Raw genomic sequence first — 26,535 nt, 5'->3', positions numbered from 1 at the left:
GGTTTTCTCAGCCAAATACCAGGGAACTCTGCTGAATTTGGGTAGGCAAGAAAAAAAGCCCTTTCTAAACAGTAATAAGAATGAGAGAACGTGAAGAGCAACATGTTCATCTGTATGTGTGTTGTTGAAAGAAGAATGGTCAACAAGAGTGGCTGTGTATAGCATGTGGTTGACATTTGCAGACATAGCCCAAGATCTCAGTGGGAACTCTTCAAAAGCACACACTCCCCCTCCCTGCCCACACACACACACACACACACACACACGGACACATACTCAGACTTCAACTGATTCTATGACTCAGACTTCTCGATGGCTCAACCGCAGCAGCAGCCATGGCTACGGTGCTCCCTCCAGCTGGCCCTGATCCTCTGCCTGTGCTGCCCTGCCACTCGTGCTGCTCCTCAGGACGCCCGTGTGCACCCCACCCCTCAGGAGGTAAGACCCTGGAGCACATGTGCCCACCGCAGCACACCTGACTCTACACCTGACCAAAGCACTGCATTTCTCTATGCTGTTTACACCTGACCAAAGCACTGCATTTCTCTATGCTGTTCACACCTGACCAAAGCACTGCATTTCTCTATGCTGTTTACACCTGACCAAAGCACTGCATTTCTCTATGCTGTTTACACCTGACCAAAGCACTGCATTTCTCTATGCTGTTTACACCTGGCAAAAGCACTGCATTTCTGTTTGAAGCACAACATTCAGGATAGCGGTGAAATTATCTGGAATTTGAATTTTGAGTTTTGAATTAATAACAATAAATGTATGAATTTAGAAAACTGGCTAAATATATAATCATGTAGATTTTAGATTTGATTGGCGCTTTTACCATTACCAATGCAACAACAGTGTCTCTTCAGTCAGTATTCCTGAATCCATTCCTTATAGCATGAATGCACAGCTGGAGCTGAAAGATGTAGGTGTTGAGTACTGAGTGTCTGCATGTGAGGCATGAGTTTAGTAATACATGATAATACTGTTTTTCTCTGTTTTGTGTGCCATTCTATCTTATCTCATGCCATTGGGAGTACAAAATACAACCTTAACAATAATCATATGAATATAAATCTGTCTATTGGTAAAGAAAATCAGTCCAGATATTGTGGTCAAAATAGCAAATATACAAAAACTTGGTTGTGCAACATCTGCAAGTGTTTTCTGGGTATGGCGTTGTGGCTATATTATATGGTTCCATGTGATCATGTACAGTAATGCACTCAGCGCAGCCTAAAGAGAGCAGGAGGGGGAGGGGCATGATGATGCCAGTTCAGCAGGGATAGAAGGCTGCATCAGGTTCAGTAAAGGAGACTTTATAAACGGACTTCTCTAGTTGGAAAGATGAATATGGCACTTAGCACACACTTCCCTCCTCTACCTCCTCTTTTATGCTTTATGCTGAATAAATGCAAATGTTATTTGGGTTGGTTTGAATATTGTTTTCATGATCACATAAGATTGAAAATGATATGGCCATGTATACTGTACAATGTATTAGCAATAGTTTGTACTAGTTAAGCACCACTCTAGTTGAACTTCAAAAGAAACCGATCAAATGCTACAGCAGAGGAAGTGAAATAATGATCTTCTTTTTTCAATTGGTATTTCATAATTCCATGGTATTCTACCATTTCACAGTAAGCAATGGCTCAAGAGAGAATTATTGTGCAAGTCGAGTCAGTGTTTTCCTGGCAATTTTCTGTAATCAAGTTTCTTCACTTAACTGAAATCATCTCACATCAGCATTTCTCTGTCAGATATTTAACCAGTTAGAATACTAATTTGAGCATTTTGAATATTGTCCCCCTCAACGTCTATTATGATTACAGCCCTGCATTGTAGGCTGTTTATATTTGAATTGTCTTATTCAAGTGAACTTCAGTCAAACAAATGAAAAACAGAACAAACCTAATGTGTAGGGTTTTATTATTTGAATGATGTTGCTGTTCTGGTTTTCTGAGTAATACTGGCTCACAGAGGAATGACAGGGGAGAACAGTCATGACGTGTGTGTGTGTGTGTGTGGGGGGGGGGGGGGGGGGGGCATGTGTGTGTTTGTGTGTGTGTGTGTGTGTGTGTGTGTGTGTGTGTGAGAGAGAGAGAGGGAGAGAGAGAGAGAGAGAGAGGGAGAGAGAGGGTGTGAACAAGACATTAAGAGTTTCAGTCTTTTTTTTGTGTGTGTTTGTGTGTGTGTGTGTGTGTGTGTGAGAGAGAGAGAGGGAGAGAGAGAGAGAGAGAGAGGGAGAGAGAGGGTGTGAACAAGACATTAAGAGTTTCAGTCTTTTTACTTGAATTTAATGTAGTTGTTTGTTTCTCATTTCAAGAGTATTGTGTCACAAGAGTTTGGCAGTCCTCCATACGTGGTTCTTTGATCTTAAACACTTGTTCCCAGTAGGCTGCGTGACATGTGGCTTTGGGCTGACTGCCTGAAAAAGAGACTAAGACATTCAGCATTACCCAGGGGGACAATTACATTAAAATCAGTTGGCAGTATTGCAATTTGAATATATTAAAGTTCTCCTGTGATAACAGCAATGAACATCCTACATGAGGACATGAAAGGTAAACAAGATGTGGCATACTGTGCTCAAAGCTCCACGTATGGAGGACCCAGGGCTGAACGGGGGCTGGATTGAGTTTTGCGCTTTTGGGGAGTTGGCCTTCACAGTGGATGTCAGCAAACATTTTGTCTCATTACATTCATCTATTTAGAAGAGCTGGCTCACAGAAATAAGAGTTAAGTGGAATCATAAAATAGTCTGGCTATCACCATACTAAGCTCAATCTTTTAAGACTGAACATTAGTCTGGGGAGTCTGCGCTTTATTTCTACTGCACAAGGGGCGTGATCAATGGGCATACAGTAGTTCAAATGACTACGCTTTTGGATAGTCCTTCAACCAATCAGACCAACGATCTGGGTGCGCCTTTTGGATAAGCTAGTTTGTGATTGGATTCAGCAAATGTGGACAGGAAGCAGGAGAGATACTGTAGATGTGCAGATCAAAACAGGTGACATTATAGATGCCTATGAGGCCTCTTTAGAAATTATTGTGAGGTGCGTGCGTGCGTTCGTGCGTGTGTGTGTGCGTGCTTGCGTGCGGGCGGGCGGGTGGGCGGGCGTGCGTGTGTGTGTGTGTGTGATAGAGCTATTGCCCATGATGCACAGATATGTCTTTACATTTGAATGGGAATTGGTGGGCTCCAATGGGGATTGGTGGGACCTTTACAAAAGCATATTGACATGCATAAAGGCAGTGGTCATCAGGCACTTTCCATTTCCTTTGTGTGTGAATTATATGATATTTATGCATGTCCTTTATTGTGTCCCCTGCACCACAGCCAGACAAGGCAATATGTTATCTTGCTCACTGTAATTCCAAGGGTGTTTGTTTTTTATTACTGACGGTCTGATAATGGTGGGCCATCCCATGGTTTCTTGCACAGGTAATCACAGGACGCTCTTCCTGTTTGATTGTAATCTCGCTAGCAATAGAACATCTGAAAGAACAGTGGCAGAAATGGATGACATAGTTTGGCACTCATTGTAGAAATAACATTTGTCTTGTATGCTGTCTAGTACAGTGCAAATAAAAATGAACAAGTTTGCAACAACACCATTCTTAAAAATAAAATGGCCCTTTCCATACAAATGCTAATGCTTTGTTTTGATCTCTGATTGGGTCAATGCGGTGCTGTTTGGAGTGTGTGTTCTTCTGTGCAGGTGAGAAAAGGGGTTATTTATCTGTGCATTGCCGTCTACAGTTTAAGAGCAGCCAGTTTGATGGTGTTTTCTGTCAGTTATTTAACCAGATGAGTCCCATTGAAATCTGAAATCTCTTTTACAAGGAGCCCTGGGACAACAAGGTGTACATGTGCATACAGGGACAATAAACAGACATACAATAATGGCAAGCCAGGACAAACAGTACATCAAACAAGAGACAAATCTAAAACAAAGCAAAAAAATGGAAAGCTTAGTTTCTTTTTCGTGGAGGTTCCAGTACCAAGGGGCAGAGTAGCTGACAGCCATCTTTCCAGATGCTGTAGGAGCAGGGTGTTATTGGAACGCAAATTACTCATTGTGATTCCAGTTTAACAGATAAGGAAATTGTAAGGAGTTTGGTTCCAAAATGCTATGTCCTCCATTTTTTATCTTCACTAAATTAAAACAACAGAACTGCAATAGTGTGTGGAAGAAACTAAAGAGAGCCTTGATTTTCTTTCTCTGAAACCAATTGGTAGTCTCCTTTGCTGTATGCTTGGGATCGTTGTACTGTCCACCCATCCTCATGACCCTGGTGGATGGCAAGAACCTCCCCCAAAAATGGCTCCATTTATCATTCTTCCAGCTGTATGAAGTCTGCCACTATACCATGAGATTACAGTTTTTTCCAATCGTTTACACACAATTTTGAAAACGGGGCTCTTTTTGTCTACACACATCACACAATTAACCAAACACAACACCCAATCAGCAGAACGTAACAGATTGTTAGCAAAATTAAATATTTCTGTCAAAACAATAAACACATTGATAAAACCTTATACTGTTCTCATATCACTAACACATTCCACACTGTCGCTATCTTACACACACCAACACAATAAATTCAAAACACATCTGTAAAAACCCTCTTCCAATATATGGATCTTACTCAGACATATTGTTTGAGAGCATTAGGATAATTTAGATGACAAAAATATTTTGATGAACCCTCATCAAGCAATGCACAAAACTGATGCTGCAGACAATATTTCTTTCTTTCACTGTACCATATGTTCAGTTATCAATCAACAGAAAATGCCAAAATTATAGCTCTTACTACTGTAAAGTGTAGAAAAATAAAAATGTGTACACAAATAAAAAGTACTGTACACTTACAGTCACTGAAGAAAAACTAAAGCAACAATATAAACAAGTAACAACAATACGTAATACTCTAATCATCTCTCCGTCTAGCTGGATCAAGCCATGAGTTCATCCACATCACAGGCTATGGGTGCCTCTCATTTGGGCTCTCAAGCCAAACCGAAGTATCCCCACGTCTTTATGTGGTCGGATAGAGAGTCCAGAATGAATTTAATCGAGTCAGTACCTTTCCGGAAATGGCGCTGCTGCAGCTAGCAACGCTGAAACAACACTTTATTAACATTTCCGGAAAGGTACGGACTCGATTAAATTCATTCTGGACTCTCTATCCGACCACATAAAGACGTGGGGATACTTCGGTTTGGCTTTAAGGATCCTCTACTCACTACCACGTAAGTGTAGTGTTGTTTGGAACAGTAGAAGAGGTATAAAAATAGCGTTTTGTAGCGGCGAAAGGACATGCCTCAGTCACTTCCAGGCTAACGAGTTTTGGCTAAAAACGGTGAGCTCGAACTTTCTCAAAATACATCCGAATGACATGATTTTGGTGTCAACTCAACGTATGTACTCCCAATAGTCCGAAAAATTGATCTAAAGTGCATTTCACTCCGGATTATCCCTTTAAGTATTGTTAACTGTCTGATAACCTTAATTTTAGTGTGTACGATTGGAAAAAACTGTAAAAGAAACAGCCTCACACCATGCTGCCTCCACTCCACACTGCACTGTTGGAATAGTATTTTAGGGTGCAGTGCCATTTCTCCTCCAAACATGGTGTGTAGGATCACAGCCAAGAAGTTACATTTTGCTCTGCTCTCACCAGACTACATTTTCTATTTAATAGGCTTGTCCAAATGTTGTGTAGCAACGTGTGTGTGTGTGTGTGTGTGTGTGTGTGTGTGTGTGTGTGTGTGTGTGTGTGTGTGTGTGTGTGTGTGTGTGTGTGTGTGTGTGTGTGTGTGTGTGTGCGTGTGCGTGTGCGTTGCACATTTTGATATGTGTGTCCATAGCCGCATGTGTATTGCGTATTTAGTGATAGGGTCCTGAAGGGAAGTGTGTGTATGTTTGTATATAATGAGTGGGCTATACATGGTGAGCATGTGTGTAATTACCTGTGTATGTGTATCTCCAGGAGTGTGTGGGCTCAGGGCCTGATGTGTGTGGAGTGTGTGCAGGCGATGGCTCCTCCTGTGAGCTGGTCAGTGGAACGTTCTCACGCTCGGCGCTTCCTGTGGGGTACCATAAAGTCCTGGACATCCCCTCAGGAGCGCAGCGAATCACAATCCAGGAGACCATCAAGAGCAGGAACTACCTTGGTGAGACCAGCAAAAAAAGCATACTAGCAAGGAGACAGGGACCATAGTAACTCAATTATGATGTTGCAGTTTAAACTTGGACTCATGTCTCATGCTGTCAGTTTCATAAGATTCATTCATATGCTTGTGTCAAAATATCATTAAAGCTGAGAAACCGGATTTTACATGGTGTAATCTAGAGTGATGTTTGGCTCCAAAACGCTACACAGTATATCCGTTTTTAAAAACATTAATACGTCATGTTATCTAATTGGGTATCTCAGGTAATATTTTTACAGTTGTGTTGTTTTGATTAAGTAAAGATAAATCAAATAGCAATAACCCAATTACAATTCCATTGAAATATTTTTTTGAAATTATTCACGAAAATTCATGAAAATGGAGGATATAGCATTTTAAACCAAACTCTTCATATATTCTCTCATCTCCTCCACAATCAATGCCACCCCCTCTGTCTCAGCTCTCAGGACGGCTACGGGTCAGTCGGTCATCAATGGCAACTGGGCCATCAATCGCCCAGGTCACTTCCAGGCTGCTGGGACTCAGTTCACATACCGGCGGCCCAACGAGATCCGCAGTCGTGCTGGAGAGTCCATCTCTGCCCAAGGGCCACTGACTCAGGACCTGCATCTCTATGTGAGCACCATGACATAACATGACATAACAGCAGTATGATGCCACCGACTGGCCAAAGGTTGTATACCAATGAGATGGCAGCATAAGAATAAACCATGAGGACATTACAGTGATCCAGCAGGACGAATGTGAGGAAATGTCCTGAATTGGGTCGACAGTCTTTGGACATTTCAGAAACGTTTCAAACGGAATAACCCCATCTCATGTAGTAAGGCAGCGGGCATGTGATGTGTGGATATTGAATCCCAGCCTAATGACTCCAGTATGCCATCATGGACATGCTCCCTGCTTTAGAGCTCCGGTGATCCTTTAAAGTCCATTTTAGTCTCTAATTGACTTCTTGTGTGCATACCTGATTGTGTAGGTTGTGTAAAGCCTACAGTACAGTATGTACAATTTGTTTCTTCTGATGTTTGAATATTTGTGCTCTCTCTCTCTCTCTCTCTCTCTCTCTCTCTCTCTCTTTGTCACTATATAGGTCATCTATCAGCAGCCTAACCCCAGCATTAACTATGAATACATTCTGCCAAAATCCCACCGTCTGGCAACAGAAAGCTCACATAATTCAACACACTCTCATATACTTCCTCTTGGTAGGTACTGTAGATACATCAGTCACACCATCTACCACTGTGGATATAGTAAATGTTTATTTAGCTGATCACTTGCAGCCTTTGCCAAGCAGATCTTGGTTGAAGGTTTTGCTGGGACCCAAATATGGTCTCTTTTGTCCTTGAATGCAACATACAGATATTTAGCTCTGTCCTGAGGAAGTGGACTAACACTGGACAGATGGTTGTCTTTGTGTGTGTGTGTGTGTGTGTGTGTGTGTGTGCGCACGTATGCGTGTGCGTGGGTGTGGATGGGCACCTACATGTCTGTTTATGTAACTCAAGGTCATTTTTCAAGAACAATTTTATAACCAAATGACATAGAAAATCGTTTTTTGTCCTGAAACCACAATCGCCACAGTGTTATTGTATGTTATCTTGACATGAATAACATGGTCAGAATAACGATAACATAGCTGTTTTGGTGGAGTGGATATTGTAAATGTATTTTTCTTGTGTCATCCATTCCAAGCTACAGTATTTGTATATGACATCTGCTCTCTCTCTGTCCTCTCAGTGGAGACACATGCAGTTGATGAGAGGGACAATCTGGTGCCCTCAAACTCAGTCACTCCAAAGCCCCTCCCACTTTACACCTGGGTTGCCATGACAACTACACCATGCAGCTCCACCTGTGGTTCTGGTCAGCGTTACTACCTGTATTTCTGTTTGTCTCTGTGTGCTTGTGTACAAAACTCCGGACTAACAGCTGTGTGTGTGTGTGTGTGTGTGTGTGTTTATTTGTGTGTGGCAGGTAAACGTCAGATCTACTTTAGCTGTGTGGAGCGGGCCACTCAGACCACTGTTCCAGGAGACTTCTGTAGCCACAGTGTGCGCCCCGCTCCTCAACAGGAGACCTGCTCCAGCCAACACTGCCCTGCTTTGTATGGAGTCTTCTTTCATTTCACACATACACGTGTGTGTGTGTGTGTGTGTGTGTGTGTGTGTGTGTGTGTGTGTGTGTGTGTGTGTGTGTGTGTGTGTTCACTGGTCATCATTATGTTGTTTCTGCATAATTCAGCTGCAAAAGTACAGTAACTTCATCTGCCTTCTGTCTTACATGCGTTACATCAAGTGTATTGTGTGTATGTGGTGTGTGTGTGTGTGTGTGTGTGTCCAATTGTATTGTGTGTGTGGTGTGTGTGTCCAATTGTATTGTGTGTATATGGTGTGTGTATCTAACTGGATTGTGTGTATGTGGTGTGTGTGTGTGTGTGTGTGTGTGTCCAACTGTATTATGTGTATGTGGTGTGTGTGTGTGTGTGTGTGTGTGTGTATGTGGTGTGTGTGTGTGTGTGTGTGTGTGTCCAACTGTATTATGTGTATGTGGTGTGTGTGTGTGTGTGTGTGTGTGTGTGTGTGTGTGTGTGTGTTGTGTGTCCAGTTGGGACGTGGGTGAGTGGTCAGAATGCAGCCGGACGTGTGGTCTGGGACTCCAGCATCGCCAGGTCCTCTGTCGCCAGAGTCAGGGTCGCCATGGGAACATCACGAGCATCGTAACCGTGGAGACACAGCAGTGCGGCCACACTGAGATGCCAGAGACGAGTGTGCCGTGCCAGCTGCAGATCTGCAGTGAGTGGCACATCCGCACCGACTGGACAGAGGTGTGTGAGCGCGGCTGACCACAGCCATGAGCATGACCAGTAGAGTGTGTGTGTGTGTGTGTGTCTGACCACAGCCATGAGCATGACCAGTAGAGTGTGTGTGTGTCTGACCACAGCCATGAGCATGACCAGCAGAGAGTGTGTGTGTCTGACCACAGCCATGAGCATGACCAGCAGAGAGTGTGTGTGTGTGTCTGACCACAGCCATGAGCATGACCAGTAGAGAGTGTGTGTGTGTGTGTGTCTGACCACAGCCATGAGCATGACCAGTAGAGAGTGTGTGTGTGTGTGTGTCTGACCACAGCCATGAGCATGACCAGTAGAGAGTGTGTGTGAGCGCGGCTGACCACAGCCATGAGCATGACCAGTAGAGAGTGTGTGTGTGTGTCTGACCACAGCCATGAGCATGACCAGTAGAGAGTGTGTGTGTGTGTCTGACCACAGCCATGAGCATGACCAGTAGAGAGTGTGTGTGTGTGTCTGACCACAGCCATGAGCATGACCAGTAGAGAGTGTGTGTGTGTGTCTGACCACAGCCATGAGCATGACCAGAGAGTGTGTGTGTGTGTCTGACCACAGCCATGAGCATGACCAGCAGAGTGTGTGTGTGTGTCTGACCACAGCCATGAGCATGACCAGCAGAGTGTGTGTGTGTGTGTGTGTGTCTGACCACAGCCATGAGCATGACCAGTAGAGAGTGTGTGTGTGTCTGACCACAGCCATGAGCATGACCAGCAGAGAGTGTGTGTGTGTGTCTGACCACAGCCATGAGCATGACCAGCAGAGAGTGCTGACGGAGGCGTGACGTGTTGTCCTGCTTTGTGCCCGGCCAGTGCTCAGTGCCCTGTGGGGTGGGCCAGCGCAGACGAGAGGTGGTGTGTGTGTCCAGTCTGGGCGACGTGGACGATGATGACCAGTGCAATCTAGCCATGAAGCCGCCTCAGCTGCAGAACTGTGACATGGGGCCTTGTGCTCGCAGCTGGTACTTCTCCTCCTGGAGCCACAGAGTGAGCATCTGTGTGTGTGTGTGCGTGTGACTCTGAGTGTGTGTGTGTATGTGTGTGTTAAAGGAGAGTGCATACAGTATTGTATTATGGATAATGATGTGTTTGTGGATACCTGCATGAGTTGTTGTTACTGTGTGTGTGTGTGTGTGTGTGTCTCTTTCAGTGTGTGTGTGACTATGTGTGTGTGTGTGTGTGTGTGTGTGTGTGTGTGTGTGTGTGTGTGTGACTCTGTGTGTGTGTATGTGTGCGCTAAAGGAGAGTGTGTACAGTATTGTATTATGGATAATGATGTGTTTGTGGATACCTGCATTGTTGTTGTTGTTACTGTGTGTGTGTGTGTGTGTGTGTCAGTGCTCTGCGGACTGTGGCGTAGGCTGGCGCAGCAGGTCAGTGGTGTGTGTGGACGGTGCTGTGAGTGCGCTGCCCCTGGATGGCTGTGAGGGAGAAAGGCCAGCCCAGCTGAGCGCCTGTGACCTGGGCTCATGTCAACACAGGGTAGAGTGGTACACAGGACCCTGGGGACAGGTAACGTCCACACACACACACACACACACACAGTTGCTGGTATCAGCTGAGGAAATGTATGATAGATATGATTTGCTTCTCTGTTGTGCATGTTGTGCGTGGCCAGTGTTCGTCCGAGTGTGGTAACGGCACCCAGAGTCGGGGTGTGCTGTGTGTTGTCCAGAGTGCGGGTCAGCTGGAGGTGACCTCTGGGAGCAACTGCTCTCACCTGCCCCGCCCTCCTGACACACAGCCCTGCCGTCTCAGCACCTGTGGAGCACAGTGGTACCTGACAGACTGGAGCAGTGTGAGTCCTTCTCTCTCACACACACACACACACACACACACACACACACACACACACACACACACACACACACACACACACACACACACACACACACACACACACACACACACACACACACACAGCAACATCACTCATGTGGTCCCTTCCTCAAATAATAAAATATTGTTCATGTAACACACACACACACACACATACACACTCACTAACTGTGTGTGTCTCTCAGTGCTCTCGCTCGTGTGCGGGTGGCTATCGTGTGCGGGAGGTGCGTTGTCTGAATGATGTCATGGCCCCGAGTGACGGCTGTGACCCCGGTTTGGCCCCAGAGAGTCGAGAGGACTGCAACACACAGCCATGTCAGCCGGACAGAGGTGAGTCCAGCGCCCACTGCACTCTGACCACCGAGATGACGCTGGGCTGCGGTGCGTTCTGTAACCTGCTGATGTGTTGTGTTGCTGTAGATGCGCGGTGCCGAGACCTCCACTTCAACTGTGAGCTGGTGGTGCAGGCGCAGCTGATGTGTTGTGTTGTGATGTGTTGTGTTGTGTTGTGTTGCTGTAGATGGGTGGTGCCGAGACCTCCACTTCAACTGTGAGCTGGTGGTGCAGGCGCAGCTGTGTGTGTACGACTACTACCGCTCCACCTGCTGTGCGTCCTGCTCCCGCGCCAACCACAGGAACGCACGTCCCGCCGGAAGATGAGCCCACAGGGAGAGGTCATCTGACCGGTCACTCCGCCTCAGTGCAGAGCAGCCTGACCTCACAGGGCGGACGTGAAGGACAGGGCGGTGCTCTCAGTGACCCGAGGCCGGCCTGCTCAGGGCTGCAGCACCAGGGCGCAGCTGCTCTCTCTGGCCTGCTGGGGACTGCGCTGTGCTCCTCTACTCCAGACCAGACACAACACCAACAGCACCACATCACACATCATCAGGAGTCAGGACAGAGGCCTTTCTCATCAATTCAATAAAGTTGTATCCTAGTTTTTCATAAAACCTTTTCTGCTGTGTGCATTGGATTTCTACTCTGAACTGTTTTTTTTTTCATCTAAAACTAGTGAGCTATCTGCCTAAAAGGTATACGGCGTCTTGCACCACCCAGCCTTCTTGGCATGGCTAGAAGCTTGTTGACATCAGCAAGGTCATGCTGTGAAATGTTTTCTTATTTTAATTTCCGCAGTGTGTTGACTGGTGGGAACAATGTGTTTATCTGTCTGTCACATGGCCATACAGTATACCATGTAAATGAAGTTGAAGGTGATACCAGTTGATACTAGTTGCTGATAGATGCCCAACCACAGCAGTAGGTGGATTGCTAACCCCACCCTCACGTGTGCCATATTGCTTATCTAAGTTCTTCAATAAGCTTTTCAGTTACAGAAAAACAATGAACACCAGTAAAATAAAAAAAATGCTATATTTTTTATTTGATAATGATATGAAAAATAGCGTGGTTTATATAAATAGTGTTTTTACAAGAGTAGGTTAGGGGAAGGCCACCTGATCACAGCCAAAGCTCCTGAGTCCTCAGGCCTGGAGAGGTGAGCTGCTCATCCAGCGCCAGTGTAGAGTGCAGCTCTCACAGACAGCGTGGCCATGCAGCGTCATGCCTCATGCTTTTCAGAAGGGCCTGACAGCACGCCTGCTCTCCTCTCCTCTCCTCTGCTCTCCTCTCCTCTCCTCCGTGGCCTGTCTGCTATCACTGTTCCAGCTCATTCAGCTGCAAGTAGCTGGAGCAGTCGGAGATTCTCTTCACCTGGTTCATACTCAGGTTCTCAGAACACATGGGACACGCCGACTCGGTCTCCAGCAGCCTGACACACACACACACACACACACACACACACACACACACACACACACACAGAATGGGCAGGATGTGGTCAGTTGTGGGTGTAGCCAGTGGGTGTCTGGTGTTGCAAGAAGAAAAGAGTGCTGAGTGTGATACTTACTGTACTAGCTGGGAGTAGAGCGCAGGGAAATCACAGTGTGGGCACACTGACCAGTCCTCCTTGACCATGTGTTGACCCTGCGCACAAGGGAGAGGTGGACAGTGTGAGAGCCTGTGTGTGTGTGTGTGTGTGTATGTGGAGGATTACTGAGGGTATCACACAGTATGTGCTCCTACCGTGGCGATGCAGTAGGGCAGGTTGTTTTTGCATCCTGGACACAGCAGCTCACACTCCGGCAGCTGGGAGCCACAGAACGGACACGGAGCCGAGTCCTCCTCTAACTCGGACGTGTCTGGACGCCTGACCAGCACAGAGAGAGAGAGAGAGAAGGAAAGAAAAGACTTGAAAATACAGATTGCAGAGAGAAGTCAGGAGTTGATCACTCCTCAAGAAATAGAGTAAACGTTGAGTAGCCATGTGAATGAGGCAGATCAGAGGGAGCAAGATGAAGCCGGCGGGGTGGGTACAGCAGGCGGTCCACTACACACCGGACCATGGCCTCGATCTTCTTCTTGTACTTGAGGTCGATCTTGTTGCGGTACTCAGGGCGCATCAGCATGGCGGCAAAGCTGAAGGCCGAGTTCTTCAAACCGGCACGGTGGCACTCTATCACAGCTGACGTCAGGATGGGGACGATGTCTACACACACACACACACACACACACACACAATTTCAACTTTTACTAAAATGCATGACATGTTTCCTCCTCATTTCCACAGGCTACCTATATTGATGATGTATCATGTGTAATGCCTAGGAGTGTGCTCGTGCCGGAGTCTGTAGACACAGTATTAAGAGTGTGCTTACGTGAGGGGAACTTGCTGATGTTACTGGACACCCGGATGAGCATGCGCGCCCCCTTCAGGTGATCCCCCCTCTTCACATGAATCTGCACATTACAAACACCGGGTCAGTCCAGCCAGGCCCACATCACACATCTCATGAGGGAGGCCAACGCCACTCAAGAGCACGGGGCCCTCCAGTACGGGCCAGTGTGTGTGCGTGAGAGTGGGTTTGGATGTCCCGGCTCACCTTCACCAGTATGTAGCTGTGCAGGATCATGAGGTTGGTGGCCATCTCCGATGGGATCTTGATCTTCTGGGCCTGCAGCTCCGTGTACATGCTGAACAGCACGTCATGAGCATTCCGGTAATTTCCTGCCAAAAATGACCCAACACAGTCTCAAGACAAACCTCACACACAGAACAGTTCAGTTATTTGTGTATTGTTACACCCCACCTCCACCCCCCTTGCCCCATCACACACACACACACACACACACACACACACACACACACACACACACACACACCTGCAGACTGCTCCTCTCTGGCAATGATGATGGCAGTCCGTGCTGCTTCTCTGTACTGTTTAAGAGCCATGTAGAGCCGGAACAGATACTTGGCATCCTGAGGAGGTGCGAGGAGCAGAAAAGTGGAGACATTCAACACACACACACACACACACACACACACACACACACACTTTTGAGTTCACAAGAGTAGTTCAGCTTGAGACTAGAAAGAAGGCTCACACACACAGACATGCAACCACATTCAGCTTAGGATCAGTGTGGCGTCACGGCTCACGTCAGGGACAGGTGAAAGGGGCTGGCCAGCTTCTCATCACTAGCACTTTCTTAGAACCACCACTAGGGGGACGTAGTGTGCACACACTGCACAGTGTCTTACTCACTGAGAGAGTCTGTGCACATCAAAGGTGCACAAGGGGCAGAAGTGGAGAGGAGAAACACTTTTCAGTACACAGAGCAGAAGCACACAAGATGAGATGAGCTGGAGAGACGTGTTCAGGTGAGCAGCTGTGTGCTCTGGCCTACGGGCTCTCCTACCTTTGGCATGCCATCACTCTCTCCCATCAGGTAATCGATCAGCTGATTGGTCAAAGCATCCTCCTTAGCCTCCCCAACCTGGAAGACATAGCCATCATCTTCCATCACACAGTATTCCTCATATTCAATATTCATCCTCACAATGACTACAATGTGTATGGAGGGCATCTTAGAGAGACTTGGAAAAACTCTCACGGTCTCTATGGCCTTCTCTATGGCCAGGCTGTCCTCAGTGTTTGGACACTTCAAAAAGTGTTTCAGGGCCTGACACAGTGACATGGAGAGAGAGAGAAGAGAGAGAAACCACAAACAGAGCGAGTGTTACAAATCATCAACAGCCATCAAAAGATAAGCATTTGAAATTTAGATTTGACCAGTTAATTAATAAATTTCATTAACAAGGGATGGTCCAAAAGCATTGGAAAGTGTGTGTGTGTGTGTGTGTGTGTGTGATTGTGATTGTCATCTTCTCTCACTCTGCTGAACTGGCCACACTTCTGGAAGAACTTCCCTGCCAGGAGGTGCTGCTTCTCCCCCTCAAAGTGCAGTGCGATGCTCTGGTAATCCTCCGCCGTGGCGTCAGGGCCTGATGGGCACAACACACCACAGGAAACACCAGTTATGCAGCCGACTTCACATACAGTACTTACACCACAACAGGACATCTCAACCAAGGAGCTCATTTACAACTTTAGTGAGAGTAATGATACAGTGAGAGATATGATGCAGTGAGAGATATGAGACAGTGAGAGATATGAGACAGTGAGAGATATGAGACAGTGAGAGATATGAGACAGTGAGAGATATGACACAGTGAGAGACATGAGACAGTGAGAGACATGAGACAGTGAGAGATATGATGCAGTGAGAGAGATATGACATATGATATAGTGAGGTGAGAGATATGAGACAGTGAGTGCAGAAGAGTTGTCTGACCGATGATGTCTGCATACACCTCCATCTGATCATGCTGCTGTGCCAGCTGAAAGGCCTCGTCGCTGCAGTGTGAGAGCACCAAGAACTGAATGGCAGAACCATAGTCATTCAGACTCAGGAAGAACCTAGAACAAACCACACCCATCAGTCTCATTCAGTCACCCTGTGCCAAGTGGTCTATTGTTAATGCAGATGGTCCTTTGGACACCAAAGCATTATTCTATTGAGGGTTTTGTTCAGACCTTGCCACCATCTTGGCTCCATCGATGGACTGTGTTTCCCTGACGATGCGCACAGCCTCCTCAGGGTTGTTGAGATGCTCCAGTAAGATGCGGATCACGTTGTCCCAGTCCCGGGCACTCTCATAGGCCATCGCTGCCTCCTTAAATCTGACCACAGAACATCAGATTATCACGACTTCCATGGTCAAGTTACTGTAGGTAGGTTCTTAATCATTCTCTTGGTGTCTCAATATAACAATAACAAAAACAGCTTTTCATCCATACAGTTACAGTGGGTAGGTAATGTGATTTAAGTATGATGGAATATCCAATCAGAGATTCACAGGAGTCTACAATGGCTAAAATGTTTTGCCAGAGACCACAGTTTGTGTGTACAATATTGTGACTGCTGTGTGGTGACTTACTTGCCATCGGCCTCCTTGGCTTTTGCATACTGCAGATGGATTTTGGGTGATGACACCTGGGGTAAGAGCTCCCCCACCTTTGACCTGAAGACAAACACACACTTTCACCTTGTAGCTACACAAGAGGGCATCTGTGGTTGTGACAGAGAGAAGTTAAGGGCATCTGACAAAAAACATGACAAAGCACATGAACGTCCTAACAAAACAAAATAGTGGCGCAGCAGACTAATGATAATCCAGCATTTGGCCACTGGATGTACACTTGAATTGGAGAGGAGTGAGAGAGATATAGGTGGAGTGGATCATGAGAGGCATGTGTGAGTGGGAGCAACTCTTACCAGTTCTTGCAGCGAATATAGACGGATGCAGCTTTATCGTAATACTGGCCTTTCTCATACAGCTGGGCAGCCTCCGAGTATTGCTACAACACACAAACACATTAGCGTGGTTAACGTACGGATGGCCTCAGACAGGGACACGCCGCAGTGCCCCGTGGGTAAGAGGGGAGTAACCCCAGATGTGAGGCCGAGGGCCCGTGGGTAAGAGGGGAGTAACCCCAGATGTGAGGCCGAGGGCCCGAGGGGTCCAGTGTGGCCTTTAGGCCCCCTGGTGTGTCCACCTTCATGCTCTCCAGGATGGCCCCACAGTCCTTCTTCAGCGCGCGGCTCGGGTGCTTGATGGCCAGGTTTGCTCCGCGCCGGATATCTCCCATGCGGATGGACATGCGCGCCACTCCGGCCTGACACGCCTCATTATGCTCCTGGTACAGGGGACAGGTCAAGCACACCTCAACGTGACGCCGCACATGTAGGAAAACATTTACATTTACTCTAAACAGATGTAAGCTTTAAAAGATGAACCCAAACTCCTCCACTGTCAGAGGCGAACATAGCTGTATGTATTAGTGACTAGGGATGTAACGATACACTCAACTCACGACTCGATATGGATCACGATTTTTTGTTCACGATACGATTTTATCACGATTTTTTTGTTTGATATTGATGCTGTTTGAAGAGATTGCTCCAAAGAAAATCAAATTGCACCACTCCCTCTCCAAAGTATTACGTCCTACACCTCTTCTCTTATAATAAATGGCAGGCCCTACTCTGCCCTGCAAAGCAAAAAGGCAGTAACTATGCAGAGTGCAAACTGAAAAAAAAAAAAAAAAATTAAAGTTATGCTGTTGCTTAGCCTTATGGTTGTAGTTAATGTAGCAGTTATTGGATTTTTTTTTTTTTTTTTACTTTACATTAGCTTATTTTTGGTACTTATCAATCTTCATAACAACTTTAATGTCATGAAAATTATAATAACTAATTTTCGACCAAAAATGCAGTTACTGCCTTTCTGCTTTGTACTGTTATATGCTACATCATTGTAGTTGTTCAAGTGCACACACTAAATGGAGAGCTAGGATTAAAATTCAGACTGTGCCTTTAAATAGGCAACTTTTTCCATCTATCAGCACAATGCTGCAGTAAGCCATTTCCACTAAAAAAATCAGCTCAATATTATGTGCAAGACTGATGTTTACCAAGCATGCAAACGTGTTAATCTCTTAGCACTATCGTCATACGTTTTCTCATAGTGAGATGGCTATCCCGACATACAGTGTATGTTCTGATGTACATGGGGCGCACGGAGGTGAACGGCGGGACAAACGCGAAATGACAAGGTGTTAACTAAACAATTGAGTAGACCTACTGTAAGGTCGACAGGCTTTGTGGTTAAAACGATGAAAACCCGTAGGTTAGTCTGTCACAGCTAACTTCGTTCAAGCACAGTAGCTTAGACTAGTTTACACGCGCAGAAATTAAAAGTCTGAAGAGCATCACAAGATTGCTGTCATTATCGGAAAATCCAGACACGTCAAACTGGACGCGAACGCGTGGCAAAAACAAAACAACTTCATAAATGATGTCTTTTTCAAACCTTGAAAACACCACATTAAAATCCAAGCATTTTCAAGGATTTCAAGCACCCATACGAACCCTGACACACACACTCTAGTTTAAAGTTGTTGCCTACCATCGTCTTCCCTCGTTCTGTGCCCCGTACCTAGTGACATAAGTCACGTGACTCATCGCGATTCATTTTTTCTATCAACCGGTGCGAATCGTCACGCATTTGTATCGATTTTTATTCGTGTCACGATGCATCGTTACATCCCTATTAGTGACAACAGACAATGATGGCAATGGTACACGTTCTATGTGCATCTGCATACTGACCTTATTCTCTGGGGTCATTCCCTTTTCAAAGTGGGACAGTGCATTCACATAGTCTCCACTGGCAGGGGACAGAACACAAGACACAACATCACTGCATGTCTCACTAATAGCAGATCACCTCAAACAACAATTGCATTATCAAAACATAATGCTTAAACGTTATGGCACTCATGATCATGGTGTTAGTGGCTGATATCACAGTGGCTGTGGTTTGGTCAGAGGCCAAATGCTGCAGGTAATTATAACCTAACTGTTATATAAAAGTAAATATTATATAGCTAGAACAAACCTGTATGAATTTTCATCTGAATACCATAAGACTATAAATTCACACCCCAGTATTATACTGTTCTCCCACATTGACAGGTGAGTATTGCGATTACTCACATGAACTCCAGTTGGATGGCGTACTCTTTAGAGATAAAGGGCATTTCGTCTGGTGATAGTCTGTTTGCCAGCTGCAGTGCACTATCCCAGTGCTGCAGGTCTCTTCTCATCTACACACACACACACACACACACACACACACCATCAATAAAGAATGAATGTATATTGTATGTGGAAATATGATCTGTGTGTGTGTGTGCGTGTGTGTGTGTGTGTATGGCTACCTCCAGAGCAGCACCAGGGCAGGAGGAGGCCAGGTAGAGGTCCTGGGCCTGGTTGTAGTCGTTACTGAACATGGCCAGGTGCCCAGCCAGCAGATTCTGATCTTCTATACCCTGCCAGTAGAATGACCCATAACACAGAGATTACTACACACGTCTACATCTACAGTCCACATGGAGGGAGCGGCACAGAGGGCATTCTGACCTTGATGTCTTCCAGGGACATGACCATGCCCACATTCCCCATCATGCGATACACCTGCACTGCCAGCTCCACCTCGATGTGATGCAGGCATGTCCGGCCCATCTCAGCCCACGTCTCTGTGCAGTCCAGAAGCTTACACATCTCCCAGGCCTCCAGGAACCTAGCACACGCCGCGGGAACACACACGCTTACAGCACATGCAGACAGTGGATGTGTGGTGGCGTCGCATGCTTTTGTAGACAGCATGATCTGCTAGCATGCTTATCCCTACCTCTTGAGCATCAGGGCCTTCTGGAGCATCTGCGTGAGCTGCTCTCTGGAGGCCTCAGAGAAGCGGCCGCTCACAAAGCTGTGTGTGGCCAGGTACACACTGTTGGTCTTGCCACTCTGGGTCTGGCAGATTAGCTCCCCATTGTGGAGGAGCAAAGGCTTATGGGAAAAGGGCAGTTTGGTGCCACCTACAAGGATGACTCTGGAGCCTAGACAGGCAGGAGGAGATTGAAAACGATTTATGAAGCATTTTAAGCATCTTGATGTTATTGATTGATGTTGAGCTTGTGGTGTGTGTGTGTGTGTGTGTGTGTGTGTGTGTGTGTGTGTGTGTGTGTGTGTCTGTGTGTGTGTGTATATGTGTGTGTGTGTGTGTCTGTGTCTGTGTGTGTGTCTGTGTGTGTGTGTATATGTGTGTGTGTGTGTGTGTCTGTGTCTGTGTGTGTGTGTGTGTGTGTGTGTGTGTGTATCTGTGTGTGAATGCACATGTGTATGTTTATGTGTAGATCTCTACCCTGAATGGTGTCTTTGTGGTAGGCATAGGTGTAGACTTTGTCGTCATCGTAGGCCACAAAGACGCCCTTATCCCCTGGCCAGGTCTCCCATAGAGCGCCAGTGATGGTGGGAGAGAAGTTAGGGATCTCACACACGGCGTCATTCACCTGAACAACGAGAAACAAGAATAGAGAGGAGATCAAAAGCTAAACATCAAAGACAATTCACTATTTATCGTTATTTATTGTTTTAGTAACCATTTGAGGCCTTGGCTACTTTCAGTGTCATTTTACTACCTCTACTTTTAAGCTCCTATCTTACCATCTGTATATGCTATATATATTTTTTTTTTCAATCATGATGATGGGATACTCTATGGATGGATCTTGTCACAGAACCATTTGGATGAAGAATGTGCCTTATACCCCTCTGTATTTGTGACCTGAAGTGACCTGTGCTTGCATATGTGTAGATGTCATGTAGTCCAAGGCACAGTTGATCTGTGCATACTGTGACCAACTTTTTAAAATGTATTATTTTGCGGTGCTATTAATTATACTAGAATTCCAGCCCAAGTTGGAGAAAATGCAGAAATCCCAGATTAAGTGAGAACGGCTAATTGTACAGAGAGGAATGCTTACTTATATCTGAGAAGGTCTGCTATTTGTTTATCTGCATGTGAGATCTGTGTGATGAGAGCTCCATGAGCATTCAACAGACAGAAGCCCATAGGGCTTATCCAATTGGGCCCTACTCCGACAGAACACATGTCTGGCAGTAACGGCAGCACTTGCACACCGTTGGGCAAAAATGGAAATGTTGCACAGCTACACTGAAAATAGTGGCTTTAGCCCTCTTGGATACAATGTCTCTCTGATTATTTGTGAGTGCTTTTGAGTGTTACCGGGCAGAACAGGAATCCATCGCTCTTGTCATCTATGAAGATGAGCCGTGTCCCACTGGGGTCGGGGAAAACCTTCCTCACGCCCACTGGGTGGCGATACTCGTTAATGTTCTGCCAGTCCTCCATGAAAAAGCACTGGACCAGGCCCGTCTATGAGCGAGAGTCACACACAGAGGGAGAGTATTAGCAGCCAAACAGCTACAAATAGCCAGAGGAGGTTATTACAAGCAATGTGCTATGATAGGCAGGCCATTAGCCATGAGTTGTTATCGACCATATGATTGACTTACATCAGTGCCGTAGAACAGGAAGTCAGCAGTAAGTGCGTGGCTCATGATGCGATATTTATCACCACTGAACAATTTAGTCTGCCTCTCGTCCTGCTCCTCACCCTCAATCTGATCAACATACGGAAAGACACAAAACAAAATTAACTTTAAAAATGTCACATATGATGGCCCTCATGAATTGAAAATATTCATGATGTACTGTAAGCTCTGCAAAGGCTTCATATCATGCATCCCTTACAATAAAACTGCTGTGTTGTCTGAAGTCCTAAAATACACGTGTGCACACACCCACACACACACACACACACACACACACACACTACCTACCAAGTGTAACTGCACTTTCCCCTCAAACAGTGCCGCAGCGTAGTCATTATTCAGACTCATGCTTGCCACCGTGCCCAAATACTCCGTGTCCTTCAGCCTTGCTACTGCTAAACACATGCAACAACATACATGGACATTAAACGGGACTCAAGGGCATGACAACCATTAAGGCAGTACTGATCATTTAAACAAGACATTTGCAGAAGCAAACATGGAAGTTAAATTTCTCCTTCACACACTATTGTCTCCTATAGCGTAAAACCACGCCCGGTTATTCATCCCCACAGCCACATGTTCTGGGCCCACAGCAATGAAATTAGGCTCCACGTCCACTGCTACAGCTAAAGGTCCTTCCTGTACAAAGACACGTGAGACACAATCAAGAGCTAGTGTTATGAAAGATACCACAGAGATGGTGGCTCAGAGGAGACTCATATAAACTATGTTTCCAGTGCTACAACGTGTTTGTGTGTTGGTGTGCGTTTGCATACCATCTCCACGGGGTTAGTGACCGTGACCTCCAGCAGGGACGTGAGGTAGGCCAGGCGCGTGCCTGAGCTGCTGCCGAGGATGGGCAGTCGCGTGAGAAACACGTGCAGAGAGCCACGCTGGGTGGACACCGCCAACAGCTGACCATCATCTGTCCACGAGAGCTGGTCCAGACCTAGCAAATGCAACAGTGCATACACACTCTTCAATCCAGCTACTGAGTCAATGTATGATGTGTGTGAGAGTGGGCGTGTCTTACTGACTCTTTGCCCAACCAAATGACAAAAACACATGAACACAATTCACAGAGCATGTGTAAGTGTGTTGACTAAACCTTTGGTTTCTTCATCCAGGTTGATGATGGCATACATCTCCTTGAGTTCTGTGAGGTCATGGATCTTTATACTGGTGGGAAAAAAACAACATTTGCAAACACTTTCTGCCCAATAGAAGAGAGGGAGTCACAGCTGCTCTATTCCTATAGAGTTCATATGCATAGTGCCCCAGGGCACACATACCAGCTGTCTCCACAGGAGGCCGCCTTGCTGAGAGACTGGGAGATGGCGATGCTGGTCAGACTGTCCTTGTGGTTGTGAGCTTGAAAGAGCTCCTGGCCAATCTCACGGATGTGAGTGGAGATGACCACAAAATAACCCTGAGAAAAGCCTATCATTATATAGCCATCCCCATACCTGAGACAGAGAGACAGAGAGAGAGAGAGAGAGAGTACAGAGGGAAAAGAGAGATTAAATAATAATGAGAGGAATAGAAATCATTCTAAAAAATAGACTGTGACTTGAATTGAACATCTAACTACTGTGTAGCTTGAAATGGCCTCATTACTGTATAACACAACAACTGATGAGCTCATGACCTTTTGAGCACAACATCCGTCCTGTAGAATAACTCCTTGCTATGCACCTTAAATGCCTCTCAGATGAATGCACTAGCTATGAGGCAGACAGCACAGCAGCAGTCTAGTCTAGGAGTCATGTGAAACTAGCAGTGCGGCCGTACCAGCGGTAGGAGACTATGGAGCCGTAGCGCTGCTGGAAGGCCAACTCAATGGGGTTATCGGGGTCGTTCAGGTTGAACAGGAAAAGAGTCTTCTTCCCCACAGCAACACTCACCTACATCACACAGGACAAAAGATTAGCCATTTGCAAACAGGGCTTCCCAATGCTCCGTGAGCCAGGACGGAGCCATGGCCATCATCTACCCTGCATACTAATCACATCCTGCTTCTCCTCTCCTCTCCTCTCCTCTCCCTCTGCTCCCCCTCTCCTCCACTTCCTCCATTGTCTCCTTCCTCTCTCACCACATCTACTTCCTGTGTAGAATCGCTGTCACTCTGCCGCTCCCTGAAGTTGATTCTATCTCCAGTATTACCGCACATGATTACACGCCTCTGACAACACACACACACACACACACACACACACACACACACACACACACACACACACACACACACACACACACACAAAATCAATATTTTTTAAAGCAGTGGCTATTCAGCAAGATGCAAGTTACATAACAGAATTCCTTCTAAATCCTTTTTGACTTTTGTTCAAAGTGGTCCACATTGGCTTAATGATAATGTTTTCTGAAACAGGACAGCAAGCCATGTAAAGAGGATCGTATTCAAGACAGGTCAGTGTTATTTTAGTGCTTGAATCACTGATGCACATTTTATTTTGGGAGGCTACCTGGCAAATGTTCTATGTTCTACTTGCATATACATGCAGTTTTGCCAATACGGATGACCAGTTTTGCCAGAACATAAATTCCTCATTGGTCACTGGTTCAGATTATTGTCATCAGATTTTTCAATTTACACACTCACCCTCACTGACTTACCGTGCTCTCTCCTGGTGAAGATCTTTCATCTGTCTTCATCACAGAGAACTGAATATCTGCAGGATCTGACCGGACTGATGTCTGAGAGGGTGTGAATGTGAGAGAGAAGAGCAGGAGCAAGAGCAAGGACACATGCGTTTCTCATTCATGTACTAATGTACTTTTATAGAAGAAACCAAATCAGCAGGTCTTTATGTGTCAAGGTGCTTTACAGAAAGCAAAAGGAGCCAGGTTTGAGACATTGATAGAGAAGAGCACATGGTGATACTCGTACAGACCTGTCGAATGGTGTCCCCTTCATGGTTGCTGATTGTCACACTGCGATCTTCACTGCCCAGGGCCAATAGGTTCTGAGAGCTCCAGCAACCACAGGTGATGCGCTTTGTGTGCTTACCTAAACAGAGGCACAACAAGCAAATGTCCCTTCATTCCCTTCAGTGAGGCGGTTAGGATGGACAATTTAATGTTGCCCAGATTACATAATCTGCCTATAACACATTTGAATGTTGTCTTACAATGTAGTATATACTAGGAACACTTTCCTTTAAAAACAGTCAGACATCAGACATGTGTGTTACTACTTTACCAAGAACGGGTATCTTTCGTGAGGTCTGCTGGTTGTAGATGAGCAGGTTCCCTTTGGCTGTTCCCACAGCAAGTAGAGGCCCAGTCTTCGACCACAGGAGAAAAGACATCTGATCCCTATGGCAAAAAATATGAAGAAAAAAGACCACTCAAGCCACAATCCTCAACCTAACACAGAAACATCGTCACATAGTTTTGACAAATACCTACCTCATGCCACTGTCTAACTGTGATGTTTTGTTGACATTTGCATCCCAAAGATGGATGGCACTTGACTTCTCTGCTATTATTGCCAGGGTGTCTCCATCTTTATCCCAATCCATTCCTATGCACCTCCTAATGAAGAACAGAAAGCCCAACACAGATAGAAATGTATGATATTAACCCTGGTGCACTCATCAAGTGTATGCTTATCATGGGCTACAGTTCTGTTACTAACAAGATAAAGTATACTTACAAGATAAAGTAGAATAAATACAGCGCAGTTTTGTAGCAGGTTTAGTGAGATTTCCTCTGTATACGTACCCTGGTAGATTAAATTCATTCATCCTTTGCCCATGCCGATCGAAGATTTTTACGGTGTTGTCGAAACTAAATGAAATAAAATAAACTGTTTTATATCATCTACATCCCCTGCCAAACACAAGTGATAATTCAGTAATTACACAACAAACTGTTTTCGTGAAATGATATTATTCAGCATCCTCCACTATGTAGAAAACGTGTGTTACTCACCCAGCAACGGCAAGATAATTCCCCAAAGTTTTCTGCCATTTGTACTGTAGGCAGGACCCCTGCCAGCTTTTCTCTGCGATTGTGAATACGCGCTGTGGTATAAATGTACTTAATCATTAGGGTTATTGAGGTTTTCCACTAAATATTTTTTTGCAATAGATTCTAGGTCAACTAGATCCATTGGTAACGTATTGGTTAGCGTAACCTAAAATGCAAGCATATTGTCTGTTGCTGCTGCTGCGCATGAAACGGTGTCGTTAGCTAAGTAAAGACGCATAACATACATAACGTTACTTTGAATTCTGATCCAACATGTAAATCACGTAAACATAAACCCCTTTAGCTGCTAACTGTTTATGCGTTTAAGTTACTGACTAGGATAGCTAACGTTAAATGTAGCCAGCCTGGAAGCTAACCAACAAACTAGCTTCACCACCCACGAAAATAATTCAGCAAAGTATACACCAAAGGAATAACGTGTTTCATATTCTTCGACCAGAAAGATGTTATGGCAGGGACAAAAACAGAATTACATACCTTCATACTTTTCGTTTTAAGGCTAACTGCTGTACAAGACTTGTGTGTACATTTCCCAGGATTCGTCACTCTAAGCGTCGGCGTCACCCATGGCGACCTAAGAGCCAATCAATGAAGAGTGGCATAAAAGTCCTCCTCTTTGATGGCAACAGAAATTATGTATCATCTTTCTGCTACATTAAAGCAGTGATAGTAATGAAGGATATTTGATTAAAGTCTACATCTTTGAACTTGCGAATAATTTTGTTAGTCGTTACGTCTGTAGCCAGCAAGGTATCGATAATGATTGTAATGAAATATCCTCATGGACTAGGGCCCATCTCTAAATATATCCTAGATCGATGCTGCCTCAAAACATTTCTTTTTTGTTTGTTTTTACCATAGACTGTATAATAGTCTATGTTTTGTACTATTACTATTCAACAGTAGGGGGCGACAAATCTCTATTCATGAATCGGTCAAAAAATACAAAACGGAAACACTTCATACACTTCGATTTTTTCATTAGTTCATCGATCAATTTTGATGCTTGATATACAAACAGATGAAAGATGCCTACCACCGGCGACCCAGATGACCCACTTCTCACTTGCACTTGGCAGTTAGCTCTATGGCCTTGGTGATTTAAAGCCCCTGCCTTGTGAACAGCAGGATGATTCATATTTGGTCTGGCCTGGATGAGCTCCCGGTTGTAATAAGCGTTTGAGGGAAAGGGCAGTGCCTCAAGACTGATACCACAAAGACGTAAATGCACG

At 45.5% G+C, this 26,535-nt stretch overlaps 2 protein-coding genes across 2 annotated transcripts; one reads left to right on the top strand and one right to left on the bottom strand.

Annotated features, from left to right (window-relative positions):
• Nucleotides 1-312: 312 nt before the first annotated feature.
• On the top strand, nt 313-11,802 carry adamtsl7 (ADAMTS-like 7). Its single transcript, XM_062515664.1, has 12 exons — nt 313-438; nt 6,010-6,193; nt 6,654-6,829; nt 7,308-7,422; nt 7,958-8,083; nt 8,195-8,324; nt 8,825-9,044; nt 9,878-10,051; nt 10,403-10,576; nt 10,683-10,862; nt 11,089-11,233; nt 11,424-11,802. The coding sequence occupies exons 1-12, from the start codon at nt 313-315 to the stop codon at nt 11,561-11,563; spliced, it is 1,890 nt and encodes a 629-aa protein (XP_062371648.1). The 3' UTR covers nt 11,564-11,802.
• A 459-nt stretch (nt 11,803-12,261) lies between these two features.
• On the bottom strand, nt 12,262-26,474 carry wdr19 (WD repeat domain 19). The gene is made up of 37 exons (XM_062516284.1): nt 26,340-26,474; nt 25,781-25,877; nt 25,244-25,335; nt 25,034-25,099; nt 24,719-24,844; nt 24,510-24,625; nt 24,202-24,317; nt 23,924-24,004; nt 23,081-23,193; nt 22,582-22,755; nt 22,398-22,468; nt 22,066-22,238; nt 21,814-21,928; nt 21,575-21,681; nt 21,248-21,355; nt 20,958-21,107; nt 20,073-20,220; nt 19,560-19,767; nt 19,289-19,448; nt 19,087-19,197; nt 18,863-18,972; nt 18,476-18,533; nt 16,861-17,001; nt 16,580-16,662; nt 16,242-16,325; nt 15,838-15,984; nt 15,596-15,720; nt 15,136-15,245; nt 14,855-14,923; nt 14,660-14,737; nt 14,123-14,219; nt 13,843-13,967; nt 13,618-13,699; nt 13,298-13,448; nt 12,986-13,109; nt 12,810-12,886; nt 12,262-12,671 (listed from the first exon to the last, which is right to left on the bottom strand). Exons 2-37 carry the CDS (start codon nt 25,784-25,786, stop codon nt 12,557-12,559), a joined length of 4,017 nt encoding a protein of 1,338 aa, XP_062372268.1. The 5' UTR covers nt 25,787-25,877; nt 26,340-26,474; the 3' UTR covers nt 12,262-12,556.
• Nucleotides 26,475-26,535: the final 61 nt, after the last annotated feature.

The sequence above is a fragment of the Sardina pilchardus genome, chromosome 2, assembly GCF_963854185.1.
Source record: "Sardina pilchardus chromosome 2, fSarPil1.1, whole genome shotgun sequence".
Classification (NCBI taxonomy): Eukaryota; Metazoa; Chordata; class Actinopteri; order Clupeiformes; family Clupeidae; genus Sardina; species Sardina pilchardus.
Note: the sequence above shows the minus strand (reverse complement) of the source record. Positions and strands in the feature narration are given on the sequence as shown.

Coding starts and splice junctions, on each gene's coding strand:
- adamtsl7 (XM_062515664.1), top strand. CDS start 313: ATGGCTCAACCGCAGCAGCAGCCATGGCTACGGTGCTCCCTCCAGCTG. Junction 10,052..10,402: donor TCTCCTCCTGGAGCCACAGA/GTGAGCATCTGT, acceptor TGTGTGTGTCAG/TGCTCTGCGGACTGTGGCGT. Junction 10,577..10,682: donor ACACAGGACCCTGGGGACAG/GTAACGTCCACA, acceptor GTGCGTGGCCAG/TGTTCGTCCGAGTGTGGTAA.
- wdr19 (XM_062516284.1), bottom strand. Junction 22,469..22,581: donor GCCTCCTGTGGAGACAGCTG/GTATGTGTGCCC, acceptor TTTTCCCACCAG/TATAAAGATCCATGACCTCA. Junction 19,449..19,559: donor AAGGCCCTGATGCTCAAGAG/GTAGGGATAAGC, acceptor GGCGTGTGCTAG/GTTCCTGGAGGCCTGGGAGA.